Below are 26,686 nucleotides of genomic sequence, written 5' to 3'. Positions count from 1 at the left end.
CTGAAAAAGAAATGCAAATGCTTGCAAGCTCTTTTTCATGCCATCTGGGCCTGGTCATTCCCAACCAAACCCCACGATCCCGCATGGTTAGCAGACAGTACTGCATTTGCCAGGAATAATTGCTAACGTTGGGATGGCTGTTCCGAAGCAAGTAAAAGCACCCTCAAGTGCGTGCGTGCATGCAGATTTGCCATGGCACTTCTTAGAGATCTGACAACACGCAGCAAAGGGTCAACAGTTCTCTCTGGAAGGCTGTGTTGATATCTGCTGCAAGATAACGCACCCTGCAGTCAAAGAGACTTACTTATTTTCTAGGCTCGTTATCAGTTGTTATTGTAAGTAAAGCAGTACTATGTCAAATGCCCCTTCGTTTTGACCTTACCATGGGCAGGACCCACTAAGATCTCACGGAATGTGAAATAATCATTAATACAGTCATCATGGCAGTGCTAGTAAATCATACAGCTCAACATCTTTTAACAAAGCAATAAAATTCTACCAAAGACACACCAATAAACTGCACATATGAGAACTCTTCCACCCCCAGCCTCTTCCCTCACATTCCAAAAATGCAGAACAGCAGTGGTGACGTTGGCTCCCATCCTCTAATCCCCAAATCCCCAATTACACCGAGGGAGCTGAAGATAACACAGATTTAAGACCTGGAAGGAAGCTTCTTCCAGAGGTAGAAGAAAGGTGTTAAATCAGCATTCCTGGGTAATGGGTTCATTTAACACGACACTTCTCCATGTGCAGACAGACAGGCAGCATAACGTCCGTGAACCTCTGGCCTCCCATGCCAGAGAGGGGTTTGGTGGTACCCGAGCCTTCTGCAACTAGCTGAATTTCATGCCACAAGGTGAAGTTTCGCGTGTGTAAGGAAAAGCGCTGGCTCACATATTAATCCTTGTAACACTCACTGAAGCCTGAGGCTGAATTCACGTTTATTGGCTTTAAATTAGCCTTTCCTTTTCCACTTCAAAGAAGCTATTCCTGATTTACACCAGATTTGACGTTCCTTTGCACTGTAGTGGGGCTCCAGGCCACCACATCCACATTTTCCAGTTCACACGAAGCAGGAGCTGCTGTATCGACCCTATATCTAGCCATGGTGAAGGCCACCAAGTCTCCTGCGTGCGTCACCATCCTTGTCAACAAGGGCAGGATTTGCAGCACTAACTCAAAGAGGAAAGTTTTGCTTCCAGCTCCTGATCCACAACCCACAACTCCTCCTCCTGGATCCAGCTACAATCCAAAAACAAAAAAAGAGAAGTCATGTTTTCAGGGTCACTGTGAAATGATGTTGTTTTCAGCAAATAGAACTGCCTGAACCTGATTTGTACATCCCGTCCATGCTTCACAATGAAAACACCATGCAAGGTTAGAAGTCAGACCTTTGAGGCCCTCCTGCTTGGGATGCTAATTCCCTGCATGGTGACAAGAAAGCCCCAAGGGCTAATAATCCTTCCCACTCTGGGGTATAAATTGATCACCAGGAGGGAGGAAAACCACCCCTTCCCTCAAACACATATAATATTACACACTTAGGAGCAATTAGCCTACGTGTGAAGCTCCCAGACACAGCTACTTTGCTGATAGCGGCCAAAACATACCACAGGTCTGTTCTCAGATGTTTGTCCAGATAGTGTGAACCGTGATGTGTCCACAGGCACCATCCTGGCGAGGAAGAGTTGGGGGCTCTGGGTAAGGGTGGCCTAACCTGAGCTGAGATGTTAGGTAGCTAAGGAGTGAGCTAGAGCCTGTCCAGGCTCAGACTTGGGAAAAAAACCCTCAGCGGGGACATGCCTGTGAATTACCCGGAGGCTTTAATTGCTGGCACTGCATGGAGATAGATGAGCAGTAACCATATATAGCATCATCATTAACTATCCCAGGAACCTAAATATGGCCAGGAGTCAACTCTCTGATTCACCTAAATTTAGGTGTCTAATTCCCATTACGGTGTGCAGAGAGCTGGTCAATACTAGATCAATGCCCTACTTACTGACATCTCCATCAGCTTTGAGGGCAGCTCAGACACCGATACATAGCTCACAGAACACCTCTGACAGTGCCTCGGCTTCATGCCACAGGACAGCATTCCTGTGCCTGGTGGTGTGAGCCCCCCACGGAGGGGACGAAGGGGTCTCCTGGAGAGCCTTCCCACGCTCCCCAGTAGTGCAGAGACTCTGTGCCCATCCAGAGAGTTAACACACCAGCACAGCTGGCTCAGACAATAATCTGTAGACCTGCAGATGCAGGGAGGATCAGTCCTACCTGAGCAGGAACACACAGAGAAAGCCCAGTGCATGTCAAGCCCACAGCCTCAGGGTTCATCAGGGCTGTGCTGGTGCTCCTGGAAGACTGCTGCCCGCTCCAGAGGGGAGCCAGGGAGGGGAGCCCCGTGTGCAGGCAGTAGTTGTCAGAAACCCTTTTTCATTCTCACTAAATGCTCAATCCAAACCTTTCCTTTTTGCTCGAAGTCTTCGCAAACACTAGCAGAACCTTTCCCGTTAATCTCTCTTCATCTCTCTAAAACAACACAGACTGTCTGTCTCCAGGGAAGGCTGTCACAGGATATGGGGGAGGAATCTATCATTTGTAATGCATGGAAATATAACTTACATGTATCAAAGGCATTTTCTGTAAAAACAAATACGCAGCAAAGACTGGGAGGCCAAAACCCCACTGCCTTCAAGCTACTGTGCTTAGCGATCGTGTGAGCAACAGCCTGAGCAAACCCAATTAACGTGATTTGCAGATTGCACAGATTAGCAATTGTGTTCCAACAGCAAATCCCACAAGGAGCCCCTTTCCCTTATGTTTCTGTACAGCTCCTTATCTGTTACTATAATACATAAGGGCACCTATCTAAATCCCTTAAACTTACATACTGCCAGGTATGCTTCCAACAGCACCATCCAACCAAGAATTGGGGAGATCTCTGCAGATTTTAATTCTCAAAAGTCTCCAATCTCTACAGCAGGTATTTCATGCTAAAACTTTGACACTGAGGCAGCAAGTGGCTCAGTTTAGCTGTTAACACAAAGTTTGGAATGGAACAGAACTGTCTTGAGGACACAATTTCTGATGGGCTTCGCACTTGCACCACCAGCTGTGCCATGGCTCCTGCACCCTCCAGCACCTCTGGCTTGATCCACATTTAACTCCCAGTGTGATCAGATCCAAATGCGACACCCTTTGCATGGAAACAAACCAAATGAGTGGCATCTCAGCAAAAAAAATACTTATTCTGAAAACTGAAAAACATTGCAGGATCCACTCCTGGAGTGGAAATTATTGTTTCAGCTTTATGAACAGTTGTCTCTCAAGTAAAAATGCTTGATGTAGGAATACATGGTCAAAGTTGCATGAGATTCTAGTACTGTTTATTTTAAACCCAGAAATACCCCTCTAAAATGAAGAGGTTTGTGAAGCTGGGAAAAAACTACAGCGGCGACAGAGGAGGAGTGAACGCTTTTTTTTTGGTACTACATCAACTAAAGAAACATTTTCTGTTGGTTAAAACAAAAAAAAAATCAAGATGTCTGATGAATAGTTCTACTGATATTGACTGGATTTCTATACTTCTAAAAACATGCGCACTTCATAAATACACTGAAATATTCTGTCATCACCAGACAGAACGTGCCAGTTTTCTATAAATATAGACATCTGGCAGTGGTTTCTTCTACTGTTATGGATTTCTGGTGCAAAGAACGCTACTTTGTGAGCAAATGCATGTTTGAAATTAATTTCATATGCAACAGATTACATTAAAGAGCAAGAACGATTTGCTGGGCAGAAGCGCGTAACAAAAACACTGTGTTCCCATACTGCTCCTGACCCTCTGTACGAGGTTGCCTGCACAATACTGGAGGCATAAAACATTTTCCTCCAAGCAGTGCCGCGAAGCTTAATTAAACCATGCCCACAAATTGCATTGAAACTTGAAAGTGGGACTTGGTGTCTGGCATCGTAATTCCAACCATGGCGAAACACCACTCAGAAGACAATGAATATTAAATATCAGTGAATAACAGCATGCTTTGTACAAACCACCTGAGGAGTGCCATGAGCAACAGCCAGATATATATTCATAGAATCATTAAGGTTGGAAAAGACTTCTAAGATCATCAAGTCCACCTGTCACCCCAACACCACCAAGCCTGCTAAACCATGTCCCAAAGTGCCACATCTACACATTTTTTGAACACCTCCAGGGATGGGGACTCCACCACCTCCCTGGGCAGCCTGCTCCAATGCCTGACCACTCCTTCAGTAAAGAAATTTTTCCTGCTATCCAATCTAAACCCCCCTGACACAACTTGAGGCCATTTCCTCACATCCTATCATAAAATCCAGTGCTATAGGACTGTGCCATGACTTTATTTCTTTCTCTTTTTATTGGTGGGATTTCCAGCCAGATCTCTATCTTAATCTGTCAACGATGTGACCAGCCACAGAGTTGCATCAGACAGAAGCCAAGCTGGGGACACCACGGGCTCACAGCAAGCCACGAGCATGGGGGGACACCTCACATCACTAAGGGCTTGCTCAGGCTGAAAATGGATGCTAATCTCATATTCCAAGGGTGACAGAAGACTTCTCTGTGTAAGGCTATGGGCTATATTTCCTATCCAGATCTGTCTTGCTCACCAGGCTCCCTATAACAAAGTCATTAGCATCAGCAGGTAAATCAATTTTTGCCTGGAAAAGTTTCCTTTCTGGTTAGCTTGAGCCAAGTGTAAACACTTCATTGCAGGTTAACAAAAGCCAGCAGCCCAAACAGGGATAATGCTTCGGGAGAAGGGGAGCTGGAGTGAGGGAGAAGTTGAAAAGACAATTAATCACAAGCTTTCCTACACCGTGATGCATTTTTGCCAGTGACCAGCTGTGACTCTGTGTCGCTCCTTACCCCCCTTAAACTCTGGTTGAGGGGAATATTTTCCAACTGGAACCATCAAAAGAGCAGAGTCCAAAGCATCCCTCATCATGCAGCCTGGGCTGCCCACCTTCCCTGTTCCCTTCAGTAAATACCACTAATTCACCAGCTCCGTTAGCACCCTTTGTTTTTTTTCTCTCCTAAATCACTATAAAAGCATTTTGGGACTAAAGACAAAGAAAAGGGAGGGAGGGAATCCACTAAACCAAACATCTCTAGACAGCTCTCAGTGTGTCTCAAATACTCAGTAAAAAATCGAAATAAAGACAAACCCATGAAGCCTCCATACCCTGCATTATCTTTGCAGGCTGGCTGCTGCCTTATCAGCTCTGACAGAAACCGGCATTTAAGAAAAATTCAGTAGCCTTTGTGTGGAAGCTGGTTCCTAAGAAAACATACAGCCAAACTGGTGGAAGTTGGTACAAGAGGAGAGGGTCAGTGGGTAAGAGACAGCCTGAAAGCCTCCGCCATCATCTCGCCGTTCTCCGCCAGGAATTATGCTGCAATGCACGATTTTTAGTTGTTCTTCATAATTGACTCCTCACACTTCACACCCATTGCACAGGCCAAGAGCTGCAAGGGTGAACACTAACTCAAAATGCCACTTGCTCTTATTAGGGAGTGATGGAGTCCAGGCAAAGCCACCAGCTCTTGGTACCAGGTTTCAAAGTGCATCAGCAATGGAAGAAGACAGAAGATCGTGTCCAACACTGGTGTTAAGTATCACTGTCTTGATGGGGAAGGATAAAGATGTTTTTTTTCCCCCACCCTCACTTATAACAAAGATGCTCTTTTTGGATAAACTCTCCATGGAAGAATGTGACTGTTAAGGGGCAATTTTTTTCACGAAAAGCAAAAGTCCTGTTTGCTTTTGCACGCAACTCGCCATGCACAGATTTTGGCAGCCACCCTGCACAGGAGTTGGACTTGCGCTTTGCAAGGGTGTGAGGGTCCAGCTCTTAAAAAGTTATGAAAGAGTTATAAAACACCTTTGCTTGATGTTAATTGATGGGTAGAATGAGCCAGAGAGAAAAGAGCTGTCTCAAGGCCAAGGGCTGCTTTTCAGCATCTCATTTGTAACGTGACAGAGGGAACAGCTGGGGGGAGGCCGTCTGCCTCTCATCAACCCCAGAGGGAAGGACAGACAGACAGACGCTCCCCAGGGAGCTGCTCTGGCATTATAAATGCCTCCGGTAGAGGGTGAGTGGCTTTATACCTCTGACCCGACCCTTTGTCCCCCAGAGAATCCTCACAAATCTTCCTCAACAGCTAGAAAAAAATTGAAGTAACACAGCTGGGCCCCAAAAATTTCTTTTTTTCTCTTCTTTCTTTTTTTTATTCTCAAGTTTTGCCCAAGATAATATTGCAGGGGAGGCAGAGGAACAAAGCAAAGAGAACTGCAAGTGTGGGGGGTGTCTCCACAACCAGGCTCAGGCCGTCACGCAACAGCACCCTTCAGGGCACTGCCCACCCCAAGCACCCAAAAATCACAAAGCAGACTCCAAAGTAACAGGACTGGTTTAGAGGAGTCATGCAAAACCTGCTTTGGATCTTTCTTTGTTTCCCTTCTGGTGTCTAAACCAGCCAACAACGTCAATACATGCAACGCATATTTTCTATCTGTCCTTCAAATTCATCAAGGCTGAAATCCATAAGTTAGTTTCTCTTTTCTTCAACTGAAAGCTGAAATATTTCCAAATTCCCATGAGCCCATAAATATAATTTTAAGGAGAAAAACCCATTGTCAGAATCCTCATGAATTAATTGCTACCACTTCAGCCTATGCTTAGGTCCTCTGTATTTCAAATCAGTGTAACATGCTGTGTAATAGGTCCTCAGCAAGCGTTTCTTTGAATACAAGCAATCCTCAGGTGCTTAAAAGTAAGTATGCGCTTAAACACGCAGTAAAAATGGTGTTGGAGATCAGGAACTTCTGTAGTTGCAGAAGTGCATTGAAATATTCAGTTTTGTACCTCCCCTCGTGTGTCTCCAATGTCGTGCTACATGGGTTTCAATGAATTCAAACTGGGATGAATTCAAATAGATGTGTCATACACTATTTTCCTTGCTTTATTTGATTTTAATTACTTTTTAACAGTACTGCTGTTTAAAAAAAAAAAAAATTCTCAATTGAGGGTGTTGGTTCTGCCTAGGGCTGCTTGGCTGTTTTCCACTGAAATGCCCTTTCAACAACCACCAAAAGCCTTTCCAAGCAAAACGAAATCTTTTGGAAGAACCTCTTTTTCTGTGCCTGTGTGAAAATGTCCCTTTCTCAACTCTTTTCCCATCCCTAGATTTTAGGTTGGCTTTTCTTTTCACTTTTTCAAGAAGAAACAGAAACCCATTGTGGGCTCCAGCGGGATGTGGAGTAATGCTTGGGAGAAGGTAGACCTTGTTCACACGCACGAAAACACCTTGATAATAATGGTAATATCTAAATAATCTCTCTATTATTTTTTCCCATTCAAGGACTTTCAGTGGTTGTTTCCATCAAAAATAAAGTCCATGTAACGCCTAGCTCTCCCTAAAGACAACGATGAAGTTTGTGTGCAGCAGAGAGGGGATGACCGGGCTTGCGATTCACGCCTGCAAACCGTGCGGGACGTGCGGTGCGAGCCCTTCAGCCCATGCATGAACAATACCTTTGCACCTGCTTCGCCTTGGGCACTTGCCCAGGGTTTGGGCACAAGATTATCAGAGAAATCCTTATCAGGGCAATGTCTGCTTTGCATGGGGCGCTGGAGGCAAATAGGGGATCTCACCTTTCTCAGGTTTACGTGAGTAAAATAAAACTCAGCTGATTGATGGGTCTGGTTTTTGCAGGGAGCCTCTGTCAGAGTAAAGCATAAAGTCAGTATACAAAGAGCTGTTAGTACCTTGCAGTTAAGACTGTAGCTGTCTGTCTTTCATTCTGGGTTTGACAGCCCTTAACACAACAACCGGGCTTTGGTACTAACCCCAATGCTTAAAAAAAAAAAAAAAAACAACACACCAGCTCTAACAACAACCTTGCCTTACGCTGTGCTCATTGTATCAACCAAAACTGTTGCCAATATTAAATATTTTAGATGTTGCAGTCCTCCTCCAGCTCTGCCTTAATATCTCTGTCTTGTAGTAAAACACCCTCCCAACACATGCCACGGAAAGAAGGCCCTGCTCCTGTTTGAAGCCGGGGATACTTACAGCAGAAAGCTCAGTTAATTACTTTGGTGCATTTTTCATCTCCCTCAGACAAGTTCCCAGGTTTGCTGGTTGGGGGGAGTTTTGCGTTTCGGACAGTACCTGCGTTACTCTGGCAGAGGGAGCAGGGAAAGCACCCACAAGTATGCGAACAACAAGATCCACATCAAGAGGCTCTTAAAATCCATCCAGGCTTGCTCCCCTCTGCTGCTATTTCAATCAGTGTCTGATAACTAAGCTGTTCCCTTTTAATTCTACATTGCATTTTTTGCTGTTTTCTTTCAAACACTTGTCTCAGTGGAAGTTCGATGCTGTTTTTCCTTCTGGAGAAAGAGACCCCAAAGTTGTATTTTCAACCTCCCGGCTCAGTATTTCGCAGATATTTTGAACCAGGGACTGCTGCCAAGATTCACATTTTTCCACAGATCACCGCATACCCTCACGCTCTCAGCAGAAAGCCATCACGGTGACACAGACGCGGGGATGGACTCTGGAACAGTTCTCCTTGCCCTGTTCTTGCCCCTCTCGCATTGTCCAGACCTGAGAAGATCCATCAGATTTTAAAAGATTTAAAAAAGAAAAAAAACTAACCACCAAACACATCCCTGCTGCCTTGGGGATAATTATAATTATTTAGTACCAAGTTCTGATCTTCCTGAACGTGCCAGAGTTTAGCCTTCCGACCCAGAGCAACCCCAGCAGCCTTCCTGTGGGTACTGGGACATGCACCAGGATCTCCCCCTCTCTACAAAACACTGCATCGACAGGCAAGCGAAAGCCACCCTTTCTCCGGGGTGCAGGGTCGTGGTTCGTCACGTTAGACACACATCAATCATCCCCAGCCAGAATTCACCCACCACGCCTCACAGGCCAACATCAGCAGCCCCCCTCCAGAAAGCCCCTTGAAGCGTTGTTGATGCAGCCCTGCGGCTTTACCTGTTTACCCTATCGGCTCTGTTCCCCTGGAAAAATATTTTCACCTGCGGGGAGTATTTTGCACGAGTTGCTTTTCCCTGCCTTATTTTTGCAACCCCCTGAAGTGGTGCCAGTAGTCAGAAGTCCACACAGAGACGAAGCCAAGGTTGAGGGGAACCTGTCTCCCTCCCAGCCCTGGGCGACAGACCACGTTCACCTCGGCACCGGGGTCGATGAACACCGTGCCTGGGCTGGAGCGAACGCGGTCACCATCAGCGCTGGTTGGAGCCCGTCCTCGCTGCCGGCTGTGCTCCTGCCTCGCAGCAGGCAACGCCGTAGGAGGGCCAGCAAGTGCTGGCAGCATTAATTTGTCATTTCCCAGCTCCCCAAAATGATCCTTCTCCCTCAGAGGCCAAAAGCAGAGGACGGAGGAAGGAAAACTCCCGTTTTCCTACAAAGCACTCTGAATTTTCACCGAGACAAACAGAAAATTGTCACAATATAGACCGTGCAAGCTGGAATCTCCCAATGCAAAAGGGTCAGAGATGTGCTACCCTCTCAGTGAGCGGAACCAAGAGCAAAAGTCAACGGGGAACAATTACTGCCTGTTCAGGACGGCCCAGACCACTGCTGGATGAGAAGTTTCTGCCAGGGTAATATACACTTTGTCCAATGCGATACACTGCGGGACGACGCAGGATCCAAATCTGATTATCTCCACTCTTCACATTCCCTGCCCCCGGGCAATGTCACATGTCACAGTGTGGACCCTGCCACATTTTACATTCCTAAAGGGTCATTTTATAAATGTTCGCATAAATGCTAGGTCCTCCAAAGTACTGAGCCCTCCTGCCATAAGTGGGAAAGGACTTGCTGCTTGTGGTCACACCGCAATACCCCACAAGCTAAGGTCATGCTCCTATAACAATTTAACTCATCTCATTTTTTTCCAGGTTGGCTTCCTGCCCAGGTTGGCTCCCCAGAACAACCAACAGCAAGGTCAGAAGAGCTCTCGCACTAGTACAAGGGAGTTACAAGCCTGGGAATAGGGCAGGACAAGGACAGGACAGTGGTGGGGTCAAGTTCAGTCATCTTCAGCTGCCATGAGATCACACCGGAGAAGCATTTACTGCCAGGATCCAAGCGGCTGTGGTTGGGCAGAGGAAGAGGGGTCCTATTTGCGCTGCTGATGACCCAGCTTCGCAGGACAGAAATCAAGTGCTTGACCTTTCCCAACATCATGTGAAGCAAATGCTCCATGTGACATCTTCAGCATTATCTACCAGGCACAGGTGCGTGACTGCATTTAGAAATGACTGGCACTTCATACATAACAGCACCTTTCAACCCAGCTCAGCCCATCCAAAACCACTTGGAGGCTCAGTTACCATCTTCTTCCCACCAAACCTCCACACCACCTTGCCAGCTCAGGAAGCACCACATAATTCCCTCTGCAGTCTCACAGCTATTACTTGGAAATTAAACTGGAAGCCACAACACCTCTCTGTACGCTGGTAGATCTTAAACTTGGCGCTTGGCTTGTCCCGAGACCATTTCTCACCCCCACCCCTAAATCGAATTCCGCAGAGAACAATGCTGCTGGTTTGTGTCCACAACAGATTTATTCCCTGCCTCTAGCAGCTCGCGCCGCCCGTACCTTCACGGGGCAGTAGCTGCTTGAAGCGAATGGTTCCTTCTGGTTTCTGGGAATAAAAGGCTGCCCTCCATAATCAGGGTATTGTTCTCCCTAAATGGACCCAGACTCTGTAAACACGCTCCTCTGCGCAGCACTGGGAGGGCGACTGGGAGCGTGCGTATACGTACATCCAGGGAATGTGTCTTGTTCTAAAACCCACTAAATTATGTTAATTCATTTCCTCTGCCTAAACAGCGGTAATAAACTTCGGGAAAGGAGGAGGAAAAAGTAAACAAGAGTCAATTACACAAAGGTGAGGGGGAGAGGTAACCAAATAACTCCACCAAATGTCTCCTTTGGGAAAGGACATTCACATTACAGCTGGGATGGGCTCCACACAGCCCTCCCACCGTCCCACTGGAGGTGTAAATGCAACCGTAACAATTTCTTTCTTTTTTGTTTTGTTTTAATAAGGTTTTAGCCTGTTGTCATGAATTCAGTCTTGGGAGCTGGAAAATGAGCCCCCACCAGTGCCCTGACCCACGGTGAGTACGTCCCCAGGAGCTTTGCTCCGCATGTGATGCGAGCTCTCCGGTGACTGAAGCCAATACGAATAGTCAGAACCTACTTGTAATTTTCTAACAGGAAAATAATTTCACTAAGCAAACTACCACGCTTTGACTGAAAACCCTGATTAGCACAGTTTGAAAACAGGGCAGCACACTGTTCTGGGAATTAACTTGCTTGACCCCTGGTCTATAATGGCACTCAAATAATCTCTGAGTCAGACGAAGTTGAAAAACTCATGGAAGACCACACTGAAAGAATTTACTGGATTTATTGGATTTTCTAGGATAAAAGAAAAATAAGCTTCAAACTCCACTTAGCTAGTCTGTGGTCTTCACAAAGACAAGTTTTTTCTCCTGATACTATCTAGAAGAATGCTGCCCGTGTAAGCAGCACTTTTTAGGTCTCTTTTTTTTTTCCTTCACTAGAAACTCTCAATAAATAGTAATAAATATTACAAATACACAGGTCTATTGCTGTGGCTACTTTTGAGTAGCACCTTGCTGCTTTCTTCCTTGGCATTAGTGGTAAAACTTGGGGAAAGGGGAAAGATTCCCATCCCTATGAAGCTGCAATCCTCCTCCCTATAGGAGTACTCGTGGGGAGAAGAGCCCCAGACTAAGCTTCAGATTAAATATCCTGAGGCTACTTTACCAGTTGCAGAGAAAGACTACTCTGGTGTTTCCAATGAACTTCCAATACCAGGATTAACCCTGTATACAGCACTATCACAAAATAGTGCTTGAAATCCTCCAAATCTGCTGGTCTACCCCTGTTTGAGCAAGGATCGAATCGGGAAGAGCATTCTGCCTTAGCAGTACAAGCAGGACCTTGCTCTGCTCTAGCTAAAACACTGACCCATCCCTACCTTAGGGTTTCTCCAGCCTCTGAGCAAAATGCTCTGACTAGCCTCTACCACTTCTTTGTGTCTCTTTGTATCCCAGAAACAATAGATGTGTGCTGAGAGCAACAGCAAACATTTTCAGATAACAAATCCAGCAATTAGAAATCAACTGTCCAAAGCCAGTTCCCCTGCATATGCAAATATCTCCCTAATAGATTTAAGATTCCTTGTCAATCAAACCTGTTGAGGAAAAGTAAACACCTGTCCCCAATCATGATTAAGTTGAAAGCTCCACTCTCATTAGTCCTTAACGAACTTAACCCCGGCAACACTGCATTTCTGATTGGTTGTGAATACCAGGAGGAGGAAAGATACTCATCAGCTCTGATCTGTTAATCTAGTTTTATATTAACTATTGCAGATAGCGATGAACCCTCCCTGTGGCTCGGTGCCTCACTGTGCAGAACTGAAACACAACCTTGTCTTACAAGGGCCTAATTTATGCTCTCTGGTAGGATTATAAATTTAAATCCTACTCACAACTACTCAGCTACAACTCACTGAAACTAAAGGGACTATCACCTTTGTAACTTAGAGCAATATCCAACCCTGAAAATATGAAACGACTTAGCAGAGTACAGAGCCTGATCACATGCTGGTGGAGCTGGCAACTCTTCTCCTAGTTTCCCACTTTAAACTGCCCAAAAGTACATTAAACACTTCCTAATGTTACTTGTCTGACTAAAGAGACACTGTGATTGCCATCAAAATCTTGTGTTAATCTGCAAAAGAACATGAAAGATTTTGATCCACCCAGCAGGCGAGCGAGATGGCTCATAGCATCCTCTCTCAGCAGGGTACCCGCACTCTGAAGGAGTTTTAGCTACCAATTTTACAACTGGTCGACACCAAACGAGCATTCTTCCTTCCACAGAGAGCCTGCCATATCTTTGGGGAGATATTCCACAGTGTCCAGAGGTTTGCCCTGTTACTCATTAACCCTTCCATCCTTGACACACAGTTCATACACCTGTAACTTGGCTGACACTTGTCATTGCTTAACCAGTGTTAACAGATCTGCTTCGGTGAGAACAACTGCCGAGAAAAATACCTTCCTCAATTACTCCAACTTACACAAATCTATTAGTCGATAATAAAAAGGAGGAAAAGAAACCAGTTCACAGCGCTTTAGCATCTGCATCAGCCTAACTCCAGCAATTTGGCTTGTTCGGTTTAGGGAGGCTGGTGGGGCTGAGTAACTGTCCCTTCTCCCTCCTTTGGGACTGATTTGGCCTCAGACCACCCCTTCTCTCTAGGAAAAGGAAGACTGAAATCCATAAAATGCAATAGTAAAATACTAGCTAACACAAATAAACACCCCCCCACACCCCCCTTTTCCAACAGAATGCTTCTACTCAGAGTCACACGCTGGTCAAAAGCCAATTAAGCATCACACCTATACCTAATGATGCAGGAACACCTGGGATGACACAGCTGAAAAAAGAAATACAGCATAGATTTGGGAAAGCTGCATCCCAGCATCCTCTTCAGAGCACACACGCTGCATGCTCAATACCCTCTCCCACGGCTTGGCTGCCCGAGGCCTCAAGCTCAGCAGTCCATTAATCCGGCCTAAATTTTCTCTTGGAGGTTGGCTAATGCTTACACTTCCCTCCACATCCTCCTCCAGCTTTTTCCCTCTCCCAAGTATCCTGTTCCAGGCAGAACTAGCAAGCCCACAATTGCCGTGGAGATTCTGCACAATGCCAGCACCACACTCTCGCAGCCATCAGTGCAATGGGCATCTGGAAGCAAACCCAGCAAGGAGGATATGAATTTAAAAAAATGTCTATCGCACAAATGAAATCCTCATTTCTGCATTTGTCTGCTGTACCTGTGTTTTTATCTATCTGACAGCTCCTAAAATACCCAACAAAGTCAACACCACCCAAGGGGCATCTACAGTACGACACCTCTTGCCTTACTCCTCAATCCATTGACAGAATATCCAAGGCTGTGTAAATCTTTCATGAAATAAGACTTAAGGAGAAATGGTTTCGGGTCCCATCGAGCTAGAAGCCACTTGTAGAGAGGCTGAGAATACAGGTGCAGCAGTCTTGAGAAACATTAACCTGCTCTGAGCAGCCTCTGTTGCCAATTTACATTTTCCTTCCCTTAGTGAAGCTCAAAATTAAGTTTAAACACTCAATGGAAGAATTAGCCTGGAGTTATTGGCCAAATGTCTTTGTGAAAATTGGAGTGGTTTGGATGAAATAAAAACCTTAGGTTATTCGCAGCACTGCTGGATACCATGTTTCTGCTGTGACACAATGGGGAGACTGTGCAATCAGGGCAACCAACCAAACTCCATGCAGCCCGTGTTTATTTGACTCGGAAGAGGGCAGGGGGGGAAAAAAAAAAATCAGAGATGTGAATGGATTCAGCAGCAAACGGCATATATTAACTTGTTAAATAACTCCCAGGCCAGTCTTCTGCCCCTCCACACCTATCAACACCGCCCGTAGAATGGCACCCTTTCTTTGGGGATAAATCCCTCTGCGGCAACCCAAAGTCAAAGCAATCTTTCCAACTTGCTTTCAGCCCTGGCAGCACGCGCTCCAGCCACCAGCCCGAGCTCGCAGTGGGCAGAAGCAATGCGTTTCTAGAATAAAAAAAATTGAGTTCAAGCTGTCTGGTCGAGCAGGGGAATAGCGGGATCCAAAATACCACGCTTAGCCCACATCTCTTCTCCTGTCAAACATGAGGGATCTATACAGAGGTCGATATCACAGATAATTTGCGTAAGTCATCCTTCAGGGATGGATCCAAAGCCCATGGGAGTGAGTAGGAGTGACGGCACCAACACTCACAGGCTCGGAATCAGGTCCTAACCTGTTAAAACTGGCCTGGGCTGCATCTGCATATCTCATACGACATCGGGACAGCAGGATCAGATTATTCAAGCTTGCTTTTGGAAATATTTTTCTTTTACCTTACTACCACGGCTGCTACGAGTGAGCACCAGACTCAACAGGCTTGCATCAGACAGCAGTCTTTGCAACTTCTACATTCACACTGGCTCTGCTCTTAAAAAAAGTCCCCTATATGACCAGGAAGGTTCCACCTTGGTGCAAAATATTAGGACAGGTCAACACAGCTAAATACCTCTGAAGGCATTAATAGCAGAAAAAGATCCAAGTCAAGACCGATTACAGAGAGCAAGAAAAGGAATAGAAATCCAAATTAAATGTTCAAAACAAGATCAAATGCATTTCATCTTGAGCAGCCCACCAGAAAACACAGGAAGAGGTCAGATGAAAGACAAACTCCTTGAAACCAGACAAAATGAGTAGGTTAATGAGAAGAAGGGGAGAAAGGAGCATTTCCACCGACTCCAATAATGCTGGGATACATTTACATGGATCCTTTGAGCGGTATGATTTTACAAGTCACTGCAGACACCAGTAGGAGTTTCACGTCTCACGAAAATCAGAAAGCTGCACTGGTTCTACTCCCACTGAATAAATAAAGCTATGACTAAAGGTTGGTGGTGGTAGGTATTTTTTTTTAATTTAAACTAGGCACAAGAGGAGCTTTCTATTCTTATTTTCCCCTTTTAGTGGAAATTTTTATCTCTCCCAATAATTAACCTAAAAATGCACAGCCAGTGACCATCTCTACTTTGTTCACCCTATTCCATAATGAGCATTCTGCACCCAGATGTACCAGTGTTGCTTGTGGCGAGACGGCCGCTCGGAAAGGAATTATCAGACCGTTCGCTGGAAGAGATCAGCTCTATCGGCCATTAAATTCTAGATGACGAACTTCATCTTTAGTTAATAAATTAGTAACAATGGTCCCTAACCTTGAAAAGCAGGTTCCTACCTGCTAGCAAGTGTCCCTTTTGCTGTTTTTGTTTTTGAATGACATTTATCCTGAAAGAACTATTTTCTTGTAATTTCTCAAGCACCACCTCACAGCACATTAAAGTTTCTTCTGTGGATAAAAATCACACTCTGGAGTTTAGCCTTCGCTGTGTACAAGTTCAACACAGGAAAGACGTCTTATAATTTGCTGCTTGCGTCTTCTAATGAAGGTCAAAGAAACATATGGACTTGGAAAACAAAGTTATAAAAAACTTTAAGGAAAATCTAAATATATTTGAGCAATTTGCCGAGTTTTGTAATATTCCTAATAAAAAAAAAATAAGATCAACCCTAATTTTCCAGCATGACGCACGCTGTATTTTATGTTTGAACTCAGCCGCAATTTAAAGCAGCCGACAGCCTCAGAAGAAGGGAGGAACCAGCGTTTAAAAAAATAACCAGGATTTTCTCAGATCGTCATGTTGGCTCTAGGTACAAGTCACACTGACAGATTATTCATGGGTAAGTTCCCCACGAGCACGATCCAAAAAATGCCCCAAACTTAACCAGAATATGTGCAGGGACTTACATAAAATCTGAATCAGGCTATTAGATCTGAACATGCTTCTCTTTCACAAGCAAGAAATTACCTAATCGTTATATCTGGCAACAACCACTTAGCAAGAATAAAGGAGTAAAACAGAAGCCAAGCACCATCTCTCTTACATTATAATTATTTATCTTTTCCATTTCAACTACCACTCACTCTTATAAACCCCAAAGTTACAGAATGGTAAATACGTTCACCAGAATGAAGAACTCGCCTCCCAAGCAACAAAAAAAACCTTCTAGTGGCCTATTCTCTTTTCTCCAATACTCAGACAAAGAAAAATGGTACATAGCATTATTTCTACACAAAACTATTGAATTTTGAGGTGGTCCCATCCACAAATTCCCTGTAAAGCAGGCAACAACCAGGCTTGGAAGCCAAGTGTCGCACAGAGAAGTGCCAGACCAGAAAGCAATTAAGGTCCCGTTCTTCCCCTCCCTACGCAATGCACCGAAAATGAAATCAACATCCAAACTAATTAGTTTCCAGCAGAATATCAGTTTACTCGCTAACAGGAGGGTTGTTACTGCTCTTACCAAAAACTTCTGAACATACCGCATGAAATCTTGTTTAAGCCACGGGACCAAGCCAAGCACATCCCAACGTTACCGTATATGGTCACCAAAACGAATACGATGGCAACTTGACAGATTGGGAACAAATATTGCGTTGTGTGTCACTGAGATAACATAGGCAGGAAAATATCAGATTGTATTACCTGTGTCCGACCGGAGGTGTGGAGTGGTAGGAGCTACATTGCTGCAGGACATAGTCACTAGAGGTTAGTGACCCAAGACGGCATTCGTCCCCGCGGAGGAGGGCCAGGGCAGGATGCTGAGGCCTTTTATGCCCAGTATAGGGCTGCTTGGAGAGAACAGGAATGGAGTGACACGAGGGACGAGCCACTGGACCTGCACTGTTAACCCAGGTTCAGGGCTGACGCGATTCGGTGCAGCTGGCAACCAGGCTGATGCTGCTGCCTTACGCCTTGGCTGTCAGCTGGAGGGCATAGTCCCTCTTCGAACACCACAGCATGCAGGTTTTGTTCTCAAAGGCTGGATTTTGTGCACACAGAAGTTCTTGTCTTCACCCATGAGGGAAAGGAGGAGTTTGGGTATTTACGAAAACAGCTCCCGAGGAAGACCTTTTAGGTACAGCATCTTTCCAGGAGATCTTTAGCCCGGAGTAAGATTGGTCATTGGGGGATTTATTCCAGATTTAGTTTTTTGGAAGGGTTAATCCAGTGCATTTGCAGGTGTAGACAAGCCCTTAGCCAAAGCCTTTAAACTGTGGCCCCAAAAGCATCGGTTCAAACTTGGCCAGAGCTACGTCATCCTTCATCCCTCCAGACAACAGCGAGTTCTGCACCTGACCTCTAAATTCAGACCTGTTTCTGCTTTGCGTGGATACTTTGAATGTATTGCCTCTTTCTTAAGACTTTATCTTAGTTTCCTAAGATGTCCCCTTTTTTGCAGTGTTTTGTACATCGGCAAGGTGACATATTGGGTCACTAGAAGGGACAAGAGCCTGTTGGCACAGCTCCGAACCTGGAAAAATGCCCCCGTTCGCTGGGGGCGGAAAAAAAGTTGCCGCATTAGCCCAATCAGTCATCCCTGCGGGGCCCTTCGCCTTAAAAGGCATCGCCTAAATAAAGATGCAAAAATAATACAACATAACATTTAATGGAAGATTGCAGCTGAGCACTCATCTGTCAGGAAATATCGAAGCCGGAGCGCGTGGGCAACTTAACTCTGCCCCCTTGTGCAAATGCACCACGGCACAGCTCTTCCCCAAACACGAGCACGCAATCAGCCGGCTCCAAACGAACGTCCTCATTCAGGCATAAGCCACTTTTGCCTAACATAGGGAAAAGAGAAGGACCAGCACTTTCACGGAGGGCCTCCTCAGCCACCTTCCTCACTTGGTTGCAAGCCAGCGAGCACCTCTTTCACTTCTGACGCCTCAGATTAGGAGGCATTGGCAGGCTTTGGGCCACACACATCTGATTTGCAATCAGGATACAGATATTAAACACTGTTTGGACAAAACAAAGAACCCTTCTTCCTCCAGAGAAAAGCCTCAGCCTGAGATTTGGCCAAGGAACTGTCTATAAAACCCGAGCAACTGAAACAGGTAACATTTATACATCTCCAGCGGCCGAGCCCACCGTGTGATACATTTGGAAAAAATCCGCAGGCACGTTAACAACTGGGCACATTTTTCCAAGAATCTGAAATTATCCCTATGTAAACATCTAATTATTGGGGATATTCAACAGCACAAAGTATGGCTGCAACGTGCTGGAGAGTGTCTCATCTCTTCTCACTTGCGAGTTTGATCTCTCATCTACGTCCTCCGCTATCAAGAATACTTTCAACCTCTAAAGGTGCAAAGCGGGATTTAAATGTTAGGGTATTGTCTGTATTTCTGCAGCAATGACACCTTTTTCTTCTTCACTTTCCCTCTCTTGATATCAGCACATGAATGAATGAATGACATTTTTCATGAGTTTGGCCCTGGTTTTTAAGCTCTATTTCTACATCATTTTAAATAACCAGAATCATCTCTCCACCCGCTTGCAGGATGGATTTTTCCAGCTCTGAAAAGAGTTCAAATAATCCAGTTACCAATATGATCCTACCAAAGCTACATTAAAAAGACCTTTACACAGGAAAAGCGATGATGTCCTGAAATTACTGCTGCTAATTTTCTGTCACTTCTTCACACAACGGCCCACTTCATTTTCCAGTGGCAATAAAAGAGTACGAGCAAGACAAGTGCAAACCAAATTTAAACAGGGTCAGCCAGTAAAGCAGCCGATACTCGGCTCACAACAGAGACAAAAATCTTTTTGTCTTCTCCTGCCCACTTCAGATCTTTTCCGGAACTCCACCAACTTCTCAGGTCCATTGCAATAATACACATCCATGAGGTCATCTTAATTCCTACACTGCTGCCCATTGCCTACAACTTAAACTGAGCCTCCATTGTAAACCTTGCCTGGAATTCAGACGTGCAGGACTTCCAGCCTATACACTGTTTTCTTATTCATTCAGCTTCCAGTCGAATCATTTTATGGTGCTTTTGCCTCCATAAAATATTTGCTTGGGAGCCAACGCCAAGGAGGAAAAAAAAGCAACGGGCTAACCAAACCTTGGATTTTTAGAGTAATGCTTCCCCTCTCCTTTCCCACCCTCACCCCCAAGGTTTATTTCTGGCAAGTTACGGCCCAAGCGAAGGGCAAGTTTAAACCTTTTCATTCGCAACTGCATGGCACTGGGTGATTTAAAGGTCTTTCAACAATTCAGGCAACTCTGATACTGTTGGGGATGGCAGCTGGAGCAATCTGCATCCTAAAGCCATACCCCCTTTCTCCTGGAACAATGCAGCCCCTCCTTTGTGACCGGAGCTGAAAGCAGGGTTTCTCGTTCAGGCTTTCCAGGGACAGCACCCGCCAGGGTATGACACAGGCGAGAGCGGAGGAAAAGCCACCGCTCCTTCCACTCTGATCCCAGAGCTTTGCTTAAAGCACCTTCCTATAAAGAATAGTCTTTTTTTTCTACACCCCCCCCCAACGTCGCTCCCAGGTCAATGTATTTCAATTTGCTTCTGGTAGAGTAACCTGTTTATTGAAATCTGATCAACTGCTGGAGCCCCAGCGTTAAAATACGTTCTCGCTGTTGGGAACTGTCATTGTCTGTCACCGAGGAAGTTAATGGACGTGTTTGTTTAGTTTGCTGGTGGGAACACACAGGGCAGAGGCTGGAGGGATTGCAGGAGGGGAGAGGTATTTCTGATCCACAGAGGAATGCGGTCTCTTTCCTTTAAAATTGTCTGTGTATTTTTACACACGCACGAGAAAAGCCCCTGGAAGTTCACCTGCGCCTAGGAGACCTCAGCAAACCCGGAGTGACCGCGCTCCATCCGACCCAATGGCCCCGAAACACGCAGGTGAGGAGGCACCGCACATGGGCACACGCCCGCAGCCCTGCACAGACCCGCAGCGTGCAGGGGACGAGCCCCAGCCCGCTGCAGCTCCCTCGCGGGGTCCCTTCCGAGGGCACCCCGGGCGTTGGCGGGGCACGAGCCCCGCGGAGCAGAGGGAAGGGTGCGAGTCACAGAGCGCTTGCGGCGAGCGCGGTCTCCTTACCTCTCGCCGAGTCCGAAAATGCAATTATCCCAGCGAAAAGGAGCACGAGCTGCAATTCCATTTTGAAAACTAGATCCCTCCGTATCGTATGGACTACCGTCCTCTCGGACCTGGGGGCAGGAAAAAGGAGAGCAAAATAATTACTGGGGGGGGAAAAAACCCCAAACAACCCACAACTTCGCAAAGTTTTAAAACCTACTGCGAAGACTTCAGAGCAGAAACAGCAAAAGAAAGAGCAATGTACTTGCAATTCATTCCTTGGCGCTCAGCGAGTAAAACTTTGCCCTCCTCTCTGCTTTAGCGTGATATAAATCAAGAACCTACCGAGGCCACTCAGCTCCTCTAAGTTTACAGTTAATGCATAGTTCTTTGGTATCCCGTACAGAACCAGTCTGGAAGGCAAACAAAACTCCAGCAAGCGACCACAAAACGAGACTTCAGGTTAACAACTCGTGGAGGAACTCGGGGAAGGGGGAGGAGGAATGTTACCTCTCCCCATCAGCAGCCCAGAAGAACTTGGTGGTGCTGCTCCAGTGCCCCTCAGACGGGCTCGGCGCTGGGCGTGCGCCTTCCTCCGCGCCGCAACTTCTCTGAACAGCACTGATTTTTCCCTTTCCTCTCCCACCCCCCCCCCCAAAATAAAAAATCCCACTTGTTCCAGAGGCTCGTCCCAAAGCAACACCGCACTTAACTATCCGGATTCCTGAAGATGCCTTCGCTGCGATCCGCAGACCCGGGGCAGCCCAGGTTGACGTTAATTACACCCTGTTCGCCTCCTCAAACTCTCACTCTCTAAACACGGTCTGAATTCCTCACCCTTGTAAACTCCCCGGTTTAAACACCCGGTGCCCCCAGGACACGCAACGACCCCCGCACAGCATCCAGCCCAGCAAACAGAGGGGCTCGGCCATCGGCTTCCCCGCGGGGAGCCGGGGCGGGGGGCGCTGCCCTGGGGAAGCAGCTCAGCCCCCGCGCCCACCGGTACCGGGGTATCCGCAGCCGGGGAGTATCTCGGTCTCCCGGCCGGGGGTGGGGGGAAGGGGAAGGGGCCGGGGGGGGGCACTTACCTCGGCCGCTGCGGGGGTCTAGCAGCCCGCGCTGGCGCCCATCCCCGCCGCTCGCCGCCTCATGCCCTCCGCGGCCCCGGCGCCCGGCCGGGCGCTCCGCCGCCGCTCTCTACCTCATCCCCCCCCGGGGGCGGGGAGGGGGGGGGGAGGCTGCCTTGGGGGGTGCCCGCCCCGCGGAGCGGCTCTCCCCCTTCACCGCCGGCTTGTTACCAACACACACACACCCCCTCCCCTTCGCCCCAGGGGGGATTTTTCCACTAGGGAGCCACGGGCGAGGAGCAAAGGGAAAAAAGGGGAAACCCTTGTGAATGAATTTGTCCGGCTTTCCGAGAAGGGCTGCGGGTGTGCGTGCGGGGAGGGACAGCAGGGACCTGACAGCTCCTCCGCGGGATGCCCGGTGATGCCGTCCGGCGGCTCGCCCAGCCGGAATCCCGTTTAAGGAGCGAGGGGAGGAGGGGAAAGGGGCTGGGGAAGGGGAGGGGAGGGGGGGGGGGTTGAGGAGGGGGGTGGGGGGAAGAACCGTGGCGAGAGAAACAAGCGATAAAGCAACTTTCCCTGCAGGGCTTTGTGGCCGTGGGGGCAGAGCCGCCGAGGAGGGCGGTGCGGGGCCGCCCCGCTCCAAACTTCGCACCAATCCCCGGGAGCCCCCGCCCCCCCCACCGCCCCCCTCGCCCGCCGCCGCTCCCCTTAACCCTTTGCGGGACCAGCGGCTCGCGAGGCTCTGTCCGCGCCCGGGAGCGCCGCAGCCCGTCCCGCAACCTCCCACTACCCCCGCCCCGGAGACCCCGCAGCGCTCCCCGCCCTCCCCCGCCATCCCATCCGTCGCCTCGCAGCCCCCCGGCGCTGCCCCGCTGTGGCCCAGAGCATCTCCCGCTCCCCCCCACCCCGCACCTTCGGGACCCCACGTAGCCCCGGTAAGCCCGGCGACGGTGGAGACCTCCAGCCCCGCAGCCCCCCCGCAACCCCCCCCTTGCCGAACCACCCCTCATCCCAAGGCGGCGGGAGAGCCCCGTCTGCGGGGACCCACCGCGGAGAAAGCGAGGGGAGGTGGGGGTCGGCTGCCCCGTTTTCATCTCTCCGCTTGGACGGGAATCGGGCCAGGCAGGGACTGGACTGGACTAAAGTAAACCAACTGGAAAATAAACTATGGAGCTGTCTGCTGCTTAGATTAACTGTTACAATTATTTATAATTTACTTTCAGACAGGACTCGGCTGATGCATCCGCCCTTACAGCAGATGACTCTGCGCTCGGGGTGAAAATCAACCTGGCAGCATTCACCGCACAGACTAAGCAAACCACCGGCAAAAAAGCTGCCGCAATAGCCATACTCCTGTGTCAGGAGAGAAACACTGTAGCTGTTGATGTTGTTGTTTATTAGATCTCTTAATTGATGTACTCCAGCACGAAGGCCTCCTTGAAAACGAAGCTGTCTCGATGCTCATTCAATGTGATTGGCACCAGGAGAACCCCTAAACCCAAGCCAAGAAGCAGCTTGAACATCCATCTTACCCGTCTTGTCAGGATTGTGAAATCACACCCTCTATTATTATTATTACTAAATATTTTTACTCGGTAGTTCCTGACAGCGTTAAATCTTGGTGCATAAAATCGATGTGAAAAACATTCAAGACTAAACATATAAACTCCCTGAATCAGAAATAAAGCGGCTGACAGTACTGGTTTTATATTCTACATATTTATATCATCATTTTTATTATTAAAGTTCATTCATCTGAGAAATTCCAGATGGACTGCTCCTCCTATCAGGCAATAACTCCAGCCTCATTGACTTCAAAGACAGTGTTGACTGAGGCAAACCTTCAGGACTTGACCTACATGGTCATATTCATGCCATGGATTCTGATAAAATCATTCCAGCTTGCACCAGGATGAGATCTCAACCGCACGCTACATCTCGAGGGATGATGTGTACAACACCTCCTTGTAACATTTCCCAGCTGTTTTGCCACGAAGGAGTCAAGGTCTTTGTCCCAAGGACTTCACCATCCAGGTGATCCAGCCCCATAACTTTTTCCATGACCTTCCGTTCCCCTGCAGACTGAAGTCCAAAGCAGCCTCAGTTCTGGCTCAGATGTGGGAGGCCAGGTCGTCACAGGCACGTTTCGCACCAGGTTAGAGGGACCTAACTGAAGAGCTCCTACTCCTTGGGTTGTTTTTCTGGGTCATGCACTGAGACTGAGGTTTAATTCCCAGATACACCATGGCTTCCTCGTCACAGACTGTCTAGAGATGGGTGAACTCTGGGCCCGAATCACCTCCTGTCTGCAACGAGAGACCTGCTTCCAACCCAGGCTGTGCCCAAGCCCAGAGTCAGGCATCCAGCTCAGGTTGGACGCAGCAGATAAAAATCCTCTGTTGGATCCATTCCGTTCATCCTCACTTCCTAATTGAAAAATCCCACATGTGCCTTTGTAGGCTCCAACATCTCCCAGACTGTGGGCATTTCTCCTCCCAATATACCTATACAGCAGCAAAATCCCTCCTGCAGCCTTTCACCAGTGGGAAGTTCTGGGAGATGGAGGATTACAGAGCTGATACACGAGATTTTCAAAAGCATCCAGGTGCCTAAATACCTGCAGATCCCCCTTAAGCCGCTGTCTTTAGGCGTCAAGAAGCTTTTCAAGAATCTGACTCCAAGTGATGTTGCAGAGGGATTACATGGGGCAGGGAACGGAGCCCACACTTCCATACCCCAGGCTAAAATAACCAGAAAACAACTCCTACTGACTCCAAAATGTCTGAACAATTTTTTATTTTTTTTTTTGCAGGGTCTTGGGGGTACCTGAAAGACAGCCTGAAACCGTGCTGTAGTCTTCATCCATCTCATTCCCAGTACTGCAGTGGAGGAATAAATGTAAAACATTGATACAACAAAAATAATTAATATTCCTGAAACAGCTCCTAGTTTATCAGAAACAAAATCTCATGCTGTTTTCCCAACACTTCTACCTAAATAAGGAAACATGCAGAGCTGTGTTTTTTCTGGGCTGGCTGTAATTTGCAGGATGATTGAGTAGTCTGAAAGTGAACAGCCCCAGTTTGCTCCTGCACCCCACCCCACAGTCCCGAGACAAGGCTGTGGGAAAACAGCTTTCTGGAGCTGACAAACAAAACCGAATGCTAAGCAACGAAGTACGTGTCTCCGCACGGCGTGAGGAGCAGCCTAACAGTCCGTTTGTAGCCCAGTTGTCCCTGAAGTCCTCTTTCCAGACCATGCCTTTCCAGATTTTGCATGGCTGTGATGGTCTAGTGAATGTCTATCCCCAGAGCGACTTTCCTCCTGTCTCTGAAACCACGGCTTGGCCTTTTTCCATCTTTCTTACCTCCTTTCTCCTAGGAGCCGCTCACCTCCATCATCACAGAACTCTGTTTTCCCCCATTTTCTCCCTTCCATCTTGGTTATTTTGCCTTTTCTTTTCCTCTGCAGATGACATGGGAGATGCAGCACCTTCGGACTGTAATTCCTAACCTATTTCAGCGATTTTCTCAAGCTGCAGGTGGCAGCCAAGCGGTTGAGTTTCCCCATCTCACCAAGCACCCCAGGAGCCTGAAGCCATCCAAGCAGCTTGGGCTGGCAACGGTGCCTTGCAGGAGCACGAGGCCCCGTGGCACGGATCCACAGGGACATGCCACCGGGGCGGAGGGTGTGCGGGACCGGGCGGCTGGGCGCAGCTGACGGAGCACGTGAAGGTGATGGAAGGGCACGGCCAGGATTAGGCGCATTCCCTCTGCCCGCCGCCCCGTTTGTGCAGCTCTCCTCAGGTTACCAGGGGGAGCAGGCACCCGGGGTCAGCCCGAGCATCCATCTAGGATGCCTGGCTGAGGGGATCGCTCTGGACGTGGGGAAAGGTAAGTAACATCGTTAATGGGGCAAATTTCCCTTGGTGCTGATAAAGCTCTTGGCATGTGACACGACAGCACAGAAAATGTCACAACTGGGCAGACAAGGAGCACAACACACACCTTTCCACTTGCACGCCACCAGGGTCACTGTGCTGATCTGTTTGGGTCTATTTTTAAGGTTGAAACTGTGTTTTTCAGAGAAAGCAGTGTTTTGTGAGAGCTGAATCACTGTCTCCCCTATTTGTGGTACCTGAGACCTAGCTATAACCTAGGTAATATTCAGAGAGGAGGTATGGGCAGATGGAAAGATGAAGCAGGGTGATACAGTCCTGAGATCTGTATTTTTTTCTTAATAAAAAATGACATTTCTTCTCCCCACACATACATACACATATTCCTTTAGACTATGCTTTTCTCTAAGCAGTGTTTCAAGGAAATGAACGGTTCATCATATGCATAGGGATAACTTTTATACATGAAGCATGAACGCCATTGTCAGGCAGAGAAGAAAACATGGTAGCGGGGTTAAACTCTTGTCAACCAAACCTTGGGTCCGGTGCAGGATGCTGGGAGGTCCCGCTGCCCCATGGCCATTGCATCAGGGCTTTTGAGGCTTTTTGCAGGTGCATACGATCCCTCCGCTACCTTGTGGCCTCTGTCTTGGTCTGAAGCACCACCAGGAGAGGGTTCCCAGCCTTTTTCCTGGGACCAGTCGCACACGCTGCCCGGTCTCACTGTGCCTGGAGAATGTGCTTGGATTTCTCATTGATGCTAAATTTGCACATGACGGCATCTGCGGGAAATGCTTTCCACCATCCCCAGTTGGCCGGGAGACCCTATCTCTCTTGGCCAGGTTAGGCGCGCTGTGTCAGCGCTCCCTGGCACTAGGGAAACGTGACAGCCCTGAGCAGGGTACGGGCAGCGCTCGGGGAACGCCAGCCGGCCCAGCCCAGGAGGACACATCCCATCGGCCACGCGAGCCCCTCACGCTGCCTTCTCAGGGGCTGCCAAATGAGGTTCAAGGTCTCAGTGGCTAGGCA

At 47.8% G+C, this 26,686-nt stretch overlaps 1 protein-coding gene across 1 annotated transcript in view; it reads right to left on the bottom strand.

The window, feature by feature from the left end:
• FGFRL1 (fibroblast growth factor receptor like 1) overlaps positions 1 to 22,231 on the bottom strand; it is a 177,245-nt gene extending 155,014 nt beyond the window's left edge. Inside the window, exons 1-2 of the mRNA XM_075420334.1 lie at positions 21,781 to 22,231; positions 20,714 to 20,823 (exon numbers count right to left, since the gene is read on the bottom strand). Of these exons, the coding sequence (XP_075276449.1) occupies positions 20,714 to 20,774 (61 nt within the window). The 5' untranslated portion in view covers positions 20,775 to 20,823; positions 21,781 to 22,231. The remainder of the gene's footprint in view (positions 1 to 20,713; positions 20,824 to 21,780) is intronic.
• Between the last annotated feature and the right edge of the window lie 4,455 nt (positions 22,232 to 26,686).

The sequence above is a fragment of the Opisthocomus hoazin genome, chromosome 5, assembly GCF_030867145.1.
Source record: "Opisthocomus hoazin isolate bOpiHoa1 chromosome 5, bOpiHoa1.hap1, whole genome shotgun sequence".
Classification (NCBI taxonomy): Eukaryota; Metazoa; Chordata; class Aves; order Opisthocomiformes; family Opisthocomidae; genus Opisthocomus; species Opisthocomus hoazin.
This window is presented reverse-complemented; position numbering and strand designations above follow the sequence as displayed.